Source organism: Sus scrofa, chromosome 7, assembly GCF_054392235.1.
Source record: "Sus scrofa isolate SSC_HxYL_T2T_F1_AM1 chromosome 7, Sscrofa_HxYL_maternal_Yorkshire_Landrace_v2.0, whole genome shotgun sequence".
NCBI classification, from domain to species: domain Eukaryota; kingdom Metazoa; phylum Chordata; class Mammalia; order Artiodactyla; family Suidae; genus Sus; species Sus scrofa.
In genome coordinates this window covers 13958588-13973223 of record NC_139389.1, presented here as the reverse complement: position 1 = coordinate 13973223, position 14636 = coordinate 13958588, and the positions used below count along the sequence as shown (strand labels likewise).

Here is a 14636-nt window from a genome sequence, read left to right as displayed (position 1 = left end):
CATATCTCAGGAATAATTTCCAACTAGCCCAGACAGCGGCATTTTCCTTTTCACAGAAAAGCACTAAAAGCATTAACTTGCGATGTCTTGGGGGGTTTGTTGTGTGTGATCAGCAGTAAGCTTTTGATGTTTGACTACATGGGTTTTTTTGTTCAGCAAAGCTCCTATATATCCTCTTACCTTATTTACGCAGAGCAATTCCTCAGAGTTATCTGACTGTCTCCGAGGCTAGAGTCTTCAGAACATTCCCTGAACAAAGCGTAACTTGCACCTTTTAGGTTGTGCAGATTTTCATCCAGCAACAACCATGAATCCTTTGAATTTTATTCCAAGTATGATGGGAATCCATTGGAGAGTTTTAAGCAAGAGAGTGCCCAATCTGATCATTTAAAACAAACAAATCACCCTGGCTGCTACTATGTGAGTGGTAGGAGATGGGTTAGCAATGTGGAAGCCACCTGACCAGTAAGGGACTATGTCAAAATCCAAGCAAAAGAGGAAAGTGGACCGGATTTGGGTGGCATCAGTACAGTGGGAAATGGCTTAAAATTTGAGGATAAAAATGACAGGATTTGCTTATGTTTTCAGTAGGGGCACGAAAGGAAAAGAGGGGAAAGCAAAGAAAATATCTTATTTTTGCCCTACGAACCTGAGTTCATACAGGCAAATTTAACTGATCCTATTTCCACTATTCATCGAGTAGAAGGATCCCTGGGGCTGCTGGTGGTGAAAGGGTTGGGGGGAAATGAAAGGAATCATATACAGTTAAGAGGGAATATTTGAGCGGGGAAAGCGGTTCGTTTTTTTAAATGTTGAGTTTTAGAGCTATCTTCGGAGCTGGCCTAGAACTCCAATAGAAGACTCAGGACTACGTACTACCGTATGTCCTCTATTATAACCAACACCCACAATTTTCCCCTATATTTACAGGTCTGGAAATCTTTTTCTCTCCAGTGACGTGAACTTTCAACGTGATAGCGTCTTTTTCCTGAAGATGTACCTTACAAGAGATGGGGTCCTTTGAAATACAGCAGGTTCGGGAGTCATCAACAGCACGATCTCCGGGACCTAAATGACGACGCTCACTGAGTAACTCCCCTCAACCTCTAGGAAATACTGTAGCAGAGATTTCCCGGGACGTAAACTTCTTCACTACTCCGCGCCCGCCCCCTCCCGAACCCGCGGCCGCTCCTCCTCTTTTTCCCGGAACAAGCGGCGGAGACAATACACTTGCAGGCCCCCTAGCGTTCTTCCGTTCGGCGCCGCCTCGCTGTTCCTGCGCCGGCTCCCGCCCGCCGCCCGGGACGCGGCCTGTCCGCTTTCCCGGAGGAGCCGGGACAGGACGCCCAACGCCGCCCAAGCGGCCCCGGAGCGCACCGCCCCTCCGCCCGCCGCCGCCGGGGGGACCCCTCACGGCCCCACCCCGGCCCTGCCCGCCCGGGCTTCCCGCGGAGGCGCCGGCCGCCCCGCCTCCCCCACCTCGCGCGCGCCAACTCCCAGCTCGCGGCCCTGATTGGCCGCCGCATTCCCGCTTTCCTTCCCGAACCGCCATTTTGAAAATCTTGTTGATTCTGGGCAGCCGAGAGCGCGGCGTGAGCGTCAGGCCAGCGAGCGGCCCGCGCGCCTCCTTTTCGGCGCCCGCCGCCGCCTCCCGGCGTCTCTTCGAGTCCTCGTGCGCCAGGCCCGCGGCGGCCGGGACCCGCGGTGAGGGCCGCGGCGGCGGAGGGGAGGCCGAGAGGGCGCCGCGGGGCCCGCCCGCACCGCCGCGGCCATTTGGACGGCGGCCTGGGGCGGGGGAGGGGACGCGGGGCGGCCGGCGGCGCGGGCAGGACGGTGGGAGGGGCGGCTCGGCGCCCGCGCTTTCCCGCCTCGGGACGGCCCCGGACGGGCCGCGGGGCTCGAGGGCAGCCACCCCCGGGGGGAAGTGGGGGACAGCGCCGCCGTCCAGGCTGCGCGGGGAGGCAACTTTGCGGTCAGGTTTCCCCGCGGTCCCAGGGGCGGAGCAGGTGGGTCGGCCGGGCCGCCGCGTCCTCCCGCCGGAGGCGAGGGGACCGAGACGTGTGGCTTCCTCTCCGCCCGCAGGTCCACAGCATGTCCTCCTCGGGCCCTGCTGCGGAGGGAGAGGGAACCCCCGCCCAGCCCGCGTCCGAGAAAGAGCCCGAAATGCCCGGCCCGAGAGAGGAAAGTGAAGAGGAGGACGAGGACGACGAGGAGGAGGAAGAGGAGGAAGAGAAAGGTGGGGAGGAAGTCTTGTTCTTAGTGATGGGCTTTACCGAAATCAGTTTTCGGGCTCTCTTTGCGCTTAAAGTCGGTAAATCGGGGTGGTTTGCAGTGAGAACGTTTGCGGAATTAGCGAGGTTTTTATGTGGAACAGTAGCAGAGAAATTAACTTTGTGAATTCCAGTTTTTAAAAAAGCCGTTGTTAACTACGTACTTTGGAGTGCAGTTGATTTCTCGCCAGCAACACCCGTGCATAACATTTTATCATTTGACAGGAAGTTTGTAAGTTTCAGATCTGGTTTTTTTTTTTTTTTTTTTTAACTACTTGCCTTGGAAGTTATTACGGTAACGTTTTGTTTTTGCTAATTTAAGTACACATTCTTTGCCTTCTGGAGTTACTGTGAAGTTCTTCATGAAATCACGTATCAAGACTTGAAGTTACTCATGTTAGTCTTGGAAATATTTCAATAGTTTTAGTATATTTGCTGAACTTCAGCAGACGTTCTTTTTCAAAGGCTTAGAGGAGTAACTTTCACCGGGAAACACCGGTGAAAGCTGGTTCTGTTTGAGAAAGTAGTTAAACACGAAAGCAGTGAACTGTGAAAGAAAGTTTAAATACGAGCCCAGAGCTGTTTCGGTTTTGGTGTTGAGGGAGGGCAGTAGCAACCGATTTGACTGGAGACATGAAGCAGAAGCACCTTGCAGCGTTGAGGGGTGGTACTGCCTCAGTTTATCCGCGGTGCCTGGGCCAGCGCCCCTAAAATGCTTCCTTCCAACCACTTACAACTCGGTATCACAGATCTTAGCATCTTTGACATTAGCCTGATGTAGGTTTATTTAGTTTATCACCGTAACCCAACCAGACTTGGGAAGAGATTTGAGGTTTTTGTCTCAGACCTAGGGTCAGTTCATTTTTTTTTAATGCCTAAACGAGTCCCTGGTCAGCATTTAATAAATACAGTGTGAGTTGAGAGTACATGGTATGTGTTTTGTTTGTATAAAGTGGTAGCTACTGTAAGAGGGAAGCATGTCTACATTTAAGTACAGAAAATGCTTAGAAAAAAATGAGTTATTTTTAAATTATTCATAATTGGAAGTTGGCTGCAGTATCTCACTATTAGTCCAAGACTTTCTCAGCATTTTTTCCTTCAATTTTTAGTTTCGGATACCAGAGAGATGATGTATTTCTTCATGTCAGGAAAAAAATTACGAAAGTCATGTAAAAACATTGTAAACGACCAGTCCAGTGATTCTTGGGGGACTGATGGTAGGGCAAATTGTAATTTTTTTAACAAAAAAAATTTAGATTATCCCCAAAGCAGTTCTATAGTTGTCCTGTTTTATTTTCCTCATTTGAGATATTTGTGGAACGACTAAAATTGTGAATGTTTTTTATCCTGTTTAGCCCTGAAAATTTAACTCTACTACTGAGGCGTCATAGAAATGAGAGTGAAATTTATGCCAAATAAGGGGTGGAATTGACTTGGCAGTGGTTTAGGGGTGAGGAATAGGGAGGCGGGAGATGCCTAGTAAAAGGTGACTCCCAGGTTTCTTTGGCAGCTGGATGGGTAATATTAACATTTTCTGAAAAAAGAATTCATGAAGAGGCGTGAGCTTGGAGATGATGGTCCTCTCTGTTTGGGATGCATTGAGTGTGGTGCCTGTAGGACAGTGGAGCTGTCCAGTAGGCAGCCTGGTTGGTTGGTCTGAAGATCAGGGGAAACTCGACTGACTGGAGATAGATCAGGAAGTTATTAGCTTTTAGGTGGTAATCAGTGGCAAGCAAATGGCTTAAATCACTCGGGGTGGAAGTGGAGTGACAGCTGTGGAGTCGCTTTATAGTGCTTTCTCTGCATTCTACACCATTGCCAGGATGCACCTGCCGGAATCGCTTTCTTTTTACTAATTTTTTTGTGTGTGTGCCGATCTTTACATCTCCAAATCTTAGCTATCCTTCAGAGCCAGCTCGAATGTTTTGATCCTTTCTCCCTAATACAGAACAAATTGCTCTTTCCTCAACTCTCATTATTTGTAACTTAAAGTGTTTTGTCATTTTCTGCTTTGGAGTATGGTATTTGTGTCCCATCGGCCCCAGTAGACATGAGGTCTTTGAGGAAATATTCAATTTCTTAATCATCTCTTGGTCTCACCTACCCCTCAGTATCTGATGAGTTTTGCATCAAACAGGCATTCAGTTGAATAAATTGAAGAACTTCTAGCAATATCTAAGTAAGTAACTGGTTTTAGAAAATCCAGCCTAATTTATTTATTTTTATTTATTTATTTTTTTTACAGCAACCTTAACTAAATATTACAGAACTTTTCACAGTAGTTTTTGGCTATTATAAACATCTTTTGTTGAATTATAAAGGAATGCCTTTCCAGTTGATAGCTTTGTTTTTTTTTTTGTTGTTGTTGTTTTTTTGTCTTTTTGCTATTTCTTTGGGCCGCTCCCGCGGCATATGGAGGTTCCCAGGCGAGGGGTCGAATAGGAGCTGTAGCCACTGGCCTACTCCAGAGCCACAGCAACTCGGGATCCGAGCCACGTCTGCAACCTACACCACAGCTCATGGCAACGCCGGATTGTTAACCCACTGAGCAAGGGCAGGGACCGAACCCTCAACCTCATGGTTCCTAGTCGGATCCGTTAACCACTGCGCCACGACGGGAACTCCTGATAGCTTTAAATGTAAACTTTTAAGGCAACTTGTAATTTTACACCAGCAGAGTAAGCCACTCTTCCTTACAGTCCTTGTTTTTCTTTTGTCAGCCAACTAAATTATTGCCTTTCCTTCTATATCTTAAATTTGCTGTTTTCTGAGGTCCAGTAAACTGAATTCCAATTAATAGAATGTCTAGTCAGAGTAGCCTTAATAAAGGCCTTGATTTTTCACAAAGTGACCAGACTTCCATAATAATAATTGTAGTTGGATAAAAGTTTGTCTGCTTTATGATTTTTGTTTGTTTTTAACTGTTGGGGTTCTGGGTACATAAAATGTTACTTTAAAAAAAACTATCTTTGCTCTTCACCAGATGTAATGTTTTAGTTCTTACCGGGGTGGGGGAGGGCATGCAAAAACTAACATTGAAACTTTGAAGCAGCAGAGTGAATGAATTTTAATTTTTGTTCCTTGTTGGTGATTTAAAAAAACAAATTCCCCTCATGTAATTATTGTGAACACTTGCCTTTGTGGTTGCTATAACATGGTGGGGGGGGGGCTCAGTCAGGGAAAAAAAGTAACAATAGTCTATATGTACCTGGCATCTATTCAGAACAGTGTGCAGAATGTAATGCTTTTTATGTAAGAAACGTTTTATGGTTTTTAAATTTAGTGAACCTATTTTTGGTGGTCATTTTTTAATGGTCATTTTTCAGATGGCTGGATTCCCCCCAACTTGCCCCCAAACTAAACACTAAGTTTAATTTTCAGTCCTCTGTTGGCTATAAATAAATACATCTCCTCTTGGACATATGCAAAATATGTTGACACATTTAGTTCTGGTGATCTCTTACTGGTTTGAAAGTCCATTGCTTGGGAGAAAATCCCACTGTACATTCATGCTTGTAGTAACTGGGGGATTTTTGTTTGTTTTCGCAAATGCTCACCCCTACTTTGCAACAGTTTTGTTAGTAATTATGAAGAAAAACCAAAGTGGGAAGCAACACCGCAGATGGAGTAGTGGTATAAATATATACCAGAACTCTAATGGCAGCAAATTTTACTAATCAGAATACTTGATTATGGAAGTGACTGATGAAAAATAAGTTCTGATTATTTTTTATTAATTTCTCAACAATAGACTTAAACTGTCAGCTTGGTAGTGTCTATTAAACTTTGTAAAAATATATATATATATTCTTGTTTTTTCATTGCGTGCAAATTGAAAGAAAAGGATGTACCATTTCTCTTTTGTATGCTGGATTATGTAGGAAATGTTTGTGAACAATTCAAAAAACATGAAAAAAGTTCCTATGGATGTTTTTGTGTAATATCTTGGCATTTGAAATTGATAGTTAAAAGTTCACTTCCAAATAGGTAAAACTCCCATAATGTTAGATTTGATGTGTGCCCGATTTGAACAAGGGTTGATTGACGTCTGTGAAATTTGTTAAAACGTTCTTCCTATAAGGAAACAGTGATTTTAAATTATGAATAAGTTAAAAAAAATTTTAAAACTCTAGTGATGCTATTCAGAGTTCCCCTTGTGGCTCAGTGGTTAACAAATCCGATTAGAAACCATGAGGTTGCAGGTTTGATCCCTGGCCTTGCTCAGTGGGTTGAGGATCCGTCGTTGCCGTGAGCTGTGGTGTAGGTTGCAGACACAGCTCGGATCCCACGTTGCTGTGGCTCTGGCAAAGGCCAGGGACTACAGCTCCGATTCAACCCCTAGCCTGGGAACCTCCATATGCCGTGGGAGCGGTCCTAGAAAAGGCAAAAAGACAAAAAATAAATAAATAAAAAATTTTAGTGAAGCTATTAACTTAGCAAGTTTTTTTCATCTCTGTTATTTGCTTCTCACAATTGAGCTTGGGAGAAGAGTGGATTATTAAGTTTTTGCTGTTTTTTTCTCTGTGTTTATTCAATAGAGCTAATATATCCTTTAAGCTTTTTGCTATTAATGAGTATTATAATTAACTTTCTAGAAAAGAGTCTAATCGTGGAAGGCAAGAGGGAAAAGAAAAAAGTAGAGAGGTTGACAATGCAAGTCTCTTCCTTACAAAGAGAGCCATTTACAATTGCACAGGGTAAGTTTTTGTTCTTTTCATTTTGTAGTGAAAATTCCTCAATATACAAAATGATGGTTAGCTGTGCTTAGTTTTTCCTAAGTAGTAATGTATTATTGGTGTAATTTTACATAATTTGCTCTTGTAGAGCAGAAGTTATCTGTAAATTATACTGTAGAAATAATTCTCATTAAATGAAATGTATTAACACATGGTGTTTATTTAATTCTTGCATTTTTTTATTCCTCCTAGGGAAGGGACAGAAACTTTGTGAAATTGAAAGGATACACTTTTTTCTAAGTAAGAAGAAAACAGATGAGCTTAGAAATCTACATAAGCTGCTTTATAACAGACCAGGCACAGTAAGACCTTTTTTATACCTTTAACCTAGTAGAATATTTATGTGTTAAAATATCTATGTGTTATAAGTTAAAATAATAAGCTTCACAATAGAAGCATAATTTTAGTCCTGGAAAGTGCTTAAGCGATCAGCTATATCAGTTTCCATACCATACAAGTAAGCCTACTGAGACACACACTATTTGAATGACTTATTACCCGACACATAACTGGATATTAACATCAGTATTGTAATATACAGGTCTCTTTCTACTGTAGTTTTTATGCCAAACTAAAATTTCAAATTGTAAAATCCGAATTACGATTATTGTGGTTTTCATCTGTGTTAAAAGGTACTTATTTTTACAATGTTTCTAACCATTCAGAATAAATAATCCAATATATCTGATAAATTAGGTAGTAATTCTTTATCAGTAGGTTTGTTAGAATAAATTAGTGTTTCATGTGTTGAATTATTGTACTGTACACACAACCTCAGCATTCCATATAACTGAGGAAACTTTGCTTTCTTTGTGTTATCTCCTTCTATTCTCATGACAATCTAATATACACAAGTCACGTTCCTACTAAATGGTATTTACTTTCAGAAGTGCTCTGTTCTTTACTTTTTAAAGAATAAATCCCTAACTTGCTGATTTGGAAAATAATAACTAGTATTACTCAAGGAAAGGATGTCTTTTTTAAGTAGTAACTTTCCACATTCCCCTGGTGCTATCAGATAACATTTAGTTATGGTTTTATAATTACCAGTAAAAATTCCCTGATGAAATTCATTTAAATTCAAATTGTTCTTTTCAAAGAATTAATTTTGTAAATATTTTATGATGTTAATATTTTAGTTAACAAATACAGTTTTCCATTGTGAATAAAAAATGTTGAATAAACCAATATTGTAACATGGAGACTGATGTGAAAATAAAGATTAATGGCTTTGAATTATTTGCATACATTACTGGGTAATAAGTAGTATTATAATAATAAGAGCACCATTTTCAGGTGTCCTCATTAAAGAAGAATGTGGGTCAGTTCAGTGGCTTTCCATTTGAAAAAGGAAGTATCCAGTATAAGAAGAAGGAAGAAATGTTAAAAAAGTAAGTTGTTCTTATAACATTTTTATTAATGTGCTTCAAATTTATTTTTAAACACTTAAGCATAACACACCCTTATATTTTTAGTAAATTGCTGATTTTTTGCTTTGAATTCCAAGACCATGTCATCATGAACTATTACTTTCCAGTAAATAATGACTATCAAGATTATTGAAAACTCAAAGGCAATAGTGTTTATAAGAAAAGTGATACACACAGGTAAATCATTCATACAGTCTAAATTTCAGAAGATCTACAGGAACATGGTAAAAACTCTCTTCTACTCCTGTTCCCTGTCCGTCACTGTTTCCCCCACTTACAGGTACCTTATTAAACTATTTTGAAGATAATCAATTTGATAGAAATCATGTCCATTATAATGCAAAAAAGATGATATATTCTTAAAAACTTTTTTTTTGAGATGCTATATTCTTGGAGTCTTTGCTTGTTAAATTGCAGTTTAAGAACTCTAATAGAGACGATTACCTGCTTCTGCGTTGAGACATGGTTGGAATCCTGAGGGGAAAATGTACTATTTAATCATCAGCCAGAAGAATTAAGATTGTGAATTTTATAGTATTGAAAACTTTTTATGTTATTTTCTAGTGAACTGAGTTTATTTTCATACTGCCTCTAAAACTTAATTGGTAAATGTTATTTTCAATTTATTACTAATTATATCAGGTTGTATTTTGTGTACTAGTTGAAATTAGCACGTTCAGAGATAATCTGAGGTTTAGGCAAATACACTGCTTTCTTAATGTTTGTCTGAGCCAGACTGGTTAGCTGTTATCTTTATATAGTGTACAAAATGATTGTAAACTTGCCTGCATAATTACATTGGTTTCTTGCATTTTCTGTTTCAGATTTAGAAATGCCATGTTAAAGAGCATCTGCGAGGTTCTTGATTTGGAAAGATCAGGTGTAAATAGTGAACTGGTGAAAAGGATCTTGAATTTCTTAATGCATCCAAAGCCTTCTGGCAAAGTGAGGACCAATTTTTACTCTTTCACTAAGAGGTCAATTATTTGTCGCCTTTTCTTACTTTCTCTTTTTTATGGAACAATTTAATTGTTGTCCGTTGCTGTCAGCATTCAGTAGTATGTTCTATAATCAAATATGCCTTCTGTTGACACACATGTCTGCAGCAGTTTCATGGTAGAAATAACATAGAAGGCTTATACACTTCTGTTTTCCCTTACGAGATATAAAGAATTTAAGATTAGGAAAAATAAATTTTTCCTTTTTTTTGTTTTTGTTTTTTTTAGGGTCACACCTGTGGCATATGGACGTTCCCATGGTTGGGGGTTGAATCAAAGTTAAGCTGCCTGCCTACCCCACAACCACAGTACCAGTACTACGGGATCCAAACCGTGTCTGTAACCTATACCACAGCTCACAGCAGTGCTGGAACCTCAACCCACTGATAAAGACCAGGGACCAAACCTGCATCCTCATGGATACTAGTTGGGTTTGTTTCTGCTGAGCCATGAAGGAATTAACAAATTTACAATTGTTAAGTAAATGTCAAATAGGACAGAAATACAAAGTATCCAGAGGTATATATCTAGAGGGCACTTGAAATTGGTTGAATTGAGGAGGAGGTGTTGGGCCACTGGGGGAGGGTGTGTAATCTGTAATCAGATCAGGAAAGGGCAGACGATGTAGTAGAACTGGATATTTTCTAGATCATAGAGTAAGGTTATGAAAAAAATGACAGAAAAGGGCTGGCTCAAGTTTCTAGTATTGGGCTTCCAGAATCACAATCCTTAGGAAAGCCCAGGAGCTGGACCAGGACGTAAAATGTCTTAGGGTTTTGGGTACTCTTCCTGAATTTAGATTAGGTTTGCCCTAAATAATTGTTTAACAGTGGCAAAGGACAACTCTGACTTAAAATGTCAATTGAAGTATTAATTATATGACCTTGCATTTCAGTTTAAGTCTTTCAGCAGATATTTTCATATTTTTTTCTCATTTTGATAGGAAAGAAATTGGAAAGAGATCTAGAGGGCGTAGAAGTTCAGGGGAACACCATCAGTGAGAGGAGAAGGGTGTAAAGATTAGAAACCAGAAAGCAGCTTTGTGACTCTGTTTTTGCCTGTTCTTCTAAACGATGATACTTAAGGGTATTTTTGTCATATGGCTATAAACCCAAAGGTTATTTTGATTTCTTTTTGTGTGTGTGTGTGGGGGGGGTGTTTTGAACTAGTTTATTTAAAGGAGGAGATTATCTTTTTGTTTTTCTAAACTTTTACTATGGCTCTACCTCTTCTATTTTAGAATTTCAGAGGACAAGCTTGAACACTGTATCCCCAGAAACAATTATTAAGTTGCTTAAGTTATAAGGAATTAACATTCGACTTTGCTTCAGTGGTTTTCAAATATGAGAGTTTTAGGACCCCATTACCCTCTTAAAATTAATGAGGGCCCCAAGAATTTTTGTTTATCTGGGTTATTTTGATATTTACTGTATTCTAATTAAAATCAAAAAATTCTGAAATGATAAGGGGAGTTCCCATTGTGGTGCAGTGGAAACGAATCTGACTAGTAACCATGAGGTTGTGGGTTCAATTCCTGGCCTGTCTCAGATCATCAGGATCCCGCGTTGCTATGAGCTGATGAGCTGTGGTGTAGGTAGCAGAGGCAGCTCAGATCCCACATTGCTGTGGCAGTTGTAGCTCTGATTCAACCCCTAGCCTGGGAACCTCCGTATGCCGCGGGTGCTATCCTAAAAGGCAAAAAAAAAGGAGTTCTCGTCGTGGCGCAGTGGTTAACGGATCCGACTAGGAACCATGAGGTTGCGGGTTCGGTCCCTGCCCTTGCTCAGTGGGTTAACGATCCGGCGTTGCCGTGAGCTGTGGTGTAGGTTGCAGACGTGGCTCGGATCCCGCTTTGCTGTGGCTCTGGAGTAGGCCGGTGGCTACAGCTCCAATTCGACCCCTAGCCTGGGAACCTCCATATGCCGCGGGAGCAGCCCAAGAAATAGCAACAACAACAACAACAAAAAAGACAAAAGACAAAAAAAAAAAAAAAATCAAATAATGACAAGCCTACTTCATGTTAACAAAAGGAATATTTTATATGAAAAATAACTATACTACCCAAAATCTCATTAAGGAGAATGGCATTATGTTTTTGCATCTGTTGATAATCTGGCTTAAGACAGGTTTATTCTCATTTGCTTCTGCACTTCATCTGTTGCAATGTATTGTTTTGCTTGAAGTATATGAAGAAAATTTAGATTCACACATCTCTGTACCTAGAAAAGAGAGGGGTATTTTAAGAACCCTTCCAGATAATCGTGGATAGTCTCTTTGTTACACACCGAAACCCCAGGGATGAGATCTTAAAAAGGTTAGTTGTAATGTGGTGTTTAGAACCACGTTAATGAACTTGGTTGGATCTTTTACCTGTGCATGAATTTGTAACATGCACTCTTCATTTGGAAAATAATGGTTCCAGAATTATGCATATCTTCCAAATGTTGGCACATTTCATTAAACACTGTCAAAAGTCACATTCATTAATATAAGCATAATTTCATCAGAAAAAAATTTTAAGCACTGAGATGCAGCCAAATCCATGGTGGTGAATGTGAACTTTCCAAAATTTTAATTTTCACTTGAAATTTTGAAATTTATCATCGGCAACAAATGCTGTCAATTTTCCTTGAGGTGACAGGCTCATGTTCATTTTCGAGAACATGTCTCTCTGATACCTAAGTCTGAATAGACATAATTTTTTTAAGTTATTTTTAAAGTGATGTTCCATGAAAAAAAGTAGCTAACTTAGCTCAGTTCTCAATTATGTAAGTGCTTTTCCTTGAGATCAGTGCACTTTCTTATGTACCCAAAGTACTGTTTGTGTACCTCCCTTTTTGTTCCACAGATGCTCTAAAGGTACATCCTCAGAGGTTTAGAGTTAATACAGTTAGTGTTTGTACTGTTTCATCAAGGACATTCTTAAGTCAGACACCTTTTCTCTCCCCTGCCAGTGTGTGGTTCTGTGGAATGTTGTGACTAGAAACACAGTTTGCTGCCTTGTGTCTCGATTAGTTACCAGTAGGTTGACCCACCTTTGCTTTTTCACAATCCCTGCAAATGTCAACACAGTGAAAAGAGCAAATAATGTCTTGGTATTATGAAAACAGTTTTGACCTTTTGGCCTTCTGCAGAGGTCTCAGGAAACCCCAGGGTCCATGTACCACACTTTGAGAACCACTATTTTATTTCTTATGGAATCCCACACATTCATTTTTCATATCAGACTCTGTGATGATTACTCCTTAATCTAATGGTATCAAATCTCAAGCTATTTTCTGTGCAACCATTGCTTCCATCATTTAAGAAAAACACTATAAAGTCATTAACACTAATTTTTTCTCTTCTCGAATAATCGTAAAATTGACTTAACATTGTTTTACTGTCCTTTTATACTTCCACCTTGATTGTTTGTTTCCTGTTGACATTAGATTCTGATTAACATATTGAACTGTTTTTAGGACCAATATAGGAAAGCTCTAAAGCATTTATGTATCATTACTTTTTTTTAAAATTAAAAGCTCTTCATGTGTTTTTTGAAGTTGCATTTTCTTGGTTTATTGATAGACTTAACATTCTTTGATTTTCCTGTAGATTTATGAAGCACCTACTCCAATCCTTATATTACTAATTCCATATACCGATTATATTCTCATTACCTGCATCTGGTTCCTGAGCTGACATACTGAGGGATGGGGGGTGTCACATTTTTCATATATAATTGAGTCTTGCATGTTGTTTAGTAAGTATTGAGAACTTGGACAGTGAGAGTCACCCTGTCTCCGAGTAAGCATATCAGGGGGTTTATCTCAGTGGATTTGATTCCTTTTAATGGTTGGTAATGACAGGAGTTCACAAAGCCAGGTTGTCTATATTCAACCTTTGCAGAACCTTTCTGAGAAACACTTAATTTGCGGAGGACCTGTCCGAGAAATATCTTTGGCCTACTAATTTAGTTTCTGAAGGGACCTAGATTGGCTGTTTCCCAGTCTGCCTTTAGAAAGGTGGGTGGTTTGGGCAAGCTATAGGCTATTCTCTGGATTGTACATAGCCTGAAAATACCACATTACACAAAGCAGCCACCTTTTCTTAAATTTGTGCAGGTGTCAGTGACCCCTAAGACTGGAAGTTCCTGGGAGAGAAGGGACCTGTGGTTCTGCTAGTTTTGTAAGAGATAGTGCATACAGTTACCAATAACATTTATACAAGTGTGTATCTTAAATTTTCCTTAATGTTTCTGATTGGGAAAATACCATAGACAAAATAAAGACAAAAGATACCCATACTTTTAGAAGTAAATAATTTTGATTATTTAGTGTGCATCTTTTCAGATCCTTTATACAAAGTTATTTTATAGTTTTCAGTTTCAGAAGTTAGCAAATTCTCCCCTAAGAAAGCATTTAAAAATAAATCTGTTGGTTAATATAATCAAATCATTTTCCTCATGTGATCTCTGCTTTTTAAATATGCATGGTTTAGTTGAATATCAAAGTAATGGCAATGTACTTATTTTGTGGTTCTTAATTAGTTCCATAATTAACATACTCAACACTTACTGCACATTTAAAATCATCAGTGAGAATATAATCCTGGCATTATTGAAAGTAGAGCCCCTAGGTCATATGAATATAAACTATATGGTTCATATATTCAGAATGTATAAAGTGAGGTTTTATTTCCTTTATGGATGGTTCCTCCCAACCCTTTGATTGGAGGGTCCCCTAAAGCAAGAAGACAGTGACGGTGTTTTTGTATTTTGTTTTTGTTTTCCTTTTTACAGCTCAACCTACAGCATATGGAAGTTCCTCAGTTAGGGGTGAAATTGGAGATGCAGCTGTTGGCCTACATCACAACCACAGCAATGCTGGATCTGAGGTTTATCTGTGACCTGCACTACGGCTTGCAACACCAGATCCTTAATTCACTGAGCAAGGCCAGGGTCAGATCCACTTCCTCACAGGCACTGTCAGGTTCTCAACCCACTGAGCCACAGTGGGAACTCCAACAGTAAAAGTTTTATTTAATGCTTATAGTAAGGAAATAATTTACAAGTCTAAGAAAATACTATTTTGATGAAGTGAAGCATTTGTCTGAACTTCACACAGTATGTATTCAGGCTTCTAGTCTCACATCAGAATGTAGGGTCCATACTCAACATTTGAAGAATCTCTTGCCTAGGTATTTAAAACTTAGGGTTCTAAA

At 39.8% G+C, this 14636-nt stretch overlaps 1 protein-coding gene across 7 annotated transcripts in view; it reads left to right on the top strand.

Moving 5' to 3' along the window:
* The first annotated feature begins 1567 nt into the window (after positions 1-1567).
* DEK (DEK proto-oncogene) overlaps positions 1568-14636 on the top strand; it is a 33924-nt gene continuing 20855 nt past the window's right edge. For 5 of the 7 annotated variants that reach the window (XR_014809643.1, XR_014809642.1, XR_014809640.1 and 2 more), the window contains exons 1-6: positions 1568-1704; positions 2083-2236; positions 6866-6967; positions 7199-7308; positions 8303-8397; positions 9261-9381. Coding sequence is in view for 2 of the 7 variants with exons in the window: in XM_001927909.7 (XP_001927944.1) it covers positions 2092-2236; positions 6866-6967; positions 7199-7308; positions 8303-8397; positions 9261-9381 (573 nt within the window). In the remaining 5 variants the exon portion in view is untranslated. Of the gene's footprint in view, positions 1705-1858; positions 1973-2082; positions 2237-6865; positions 6968-7198; positions 7309-8302; positions 8398-9260; positions 9382-14636 lie in introns of those variants that run through there. The other 2 variants (XR_014809644.1, XM_005665607.4) reach the window with 1 other exon arrangement.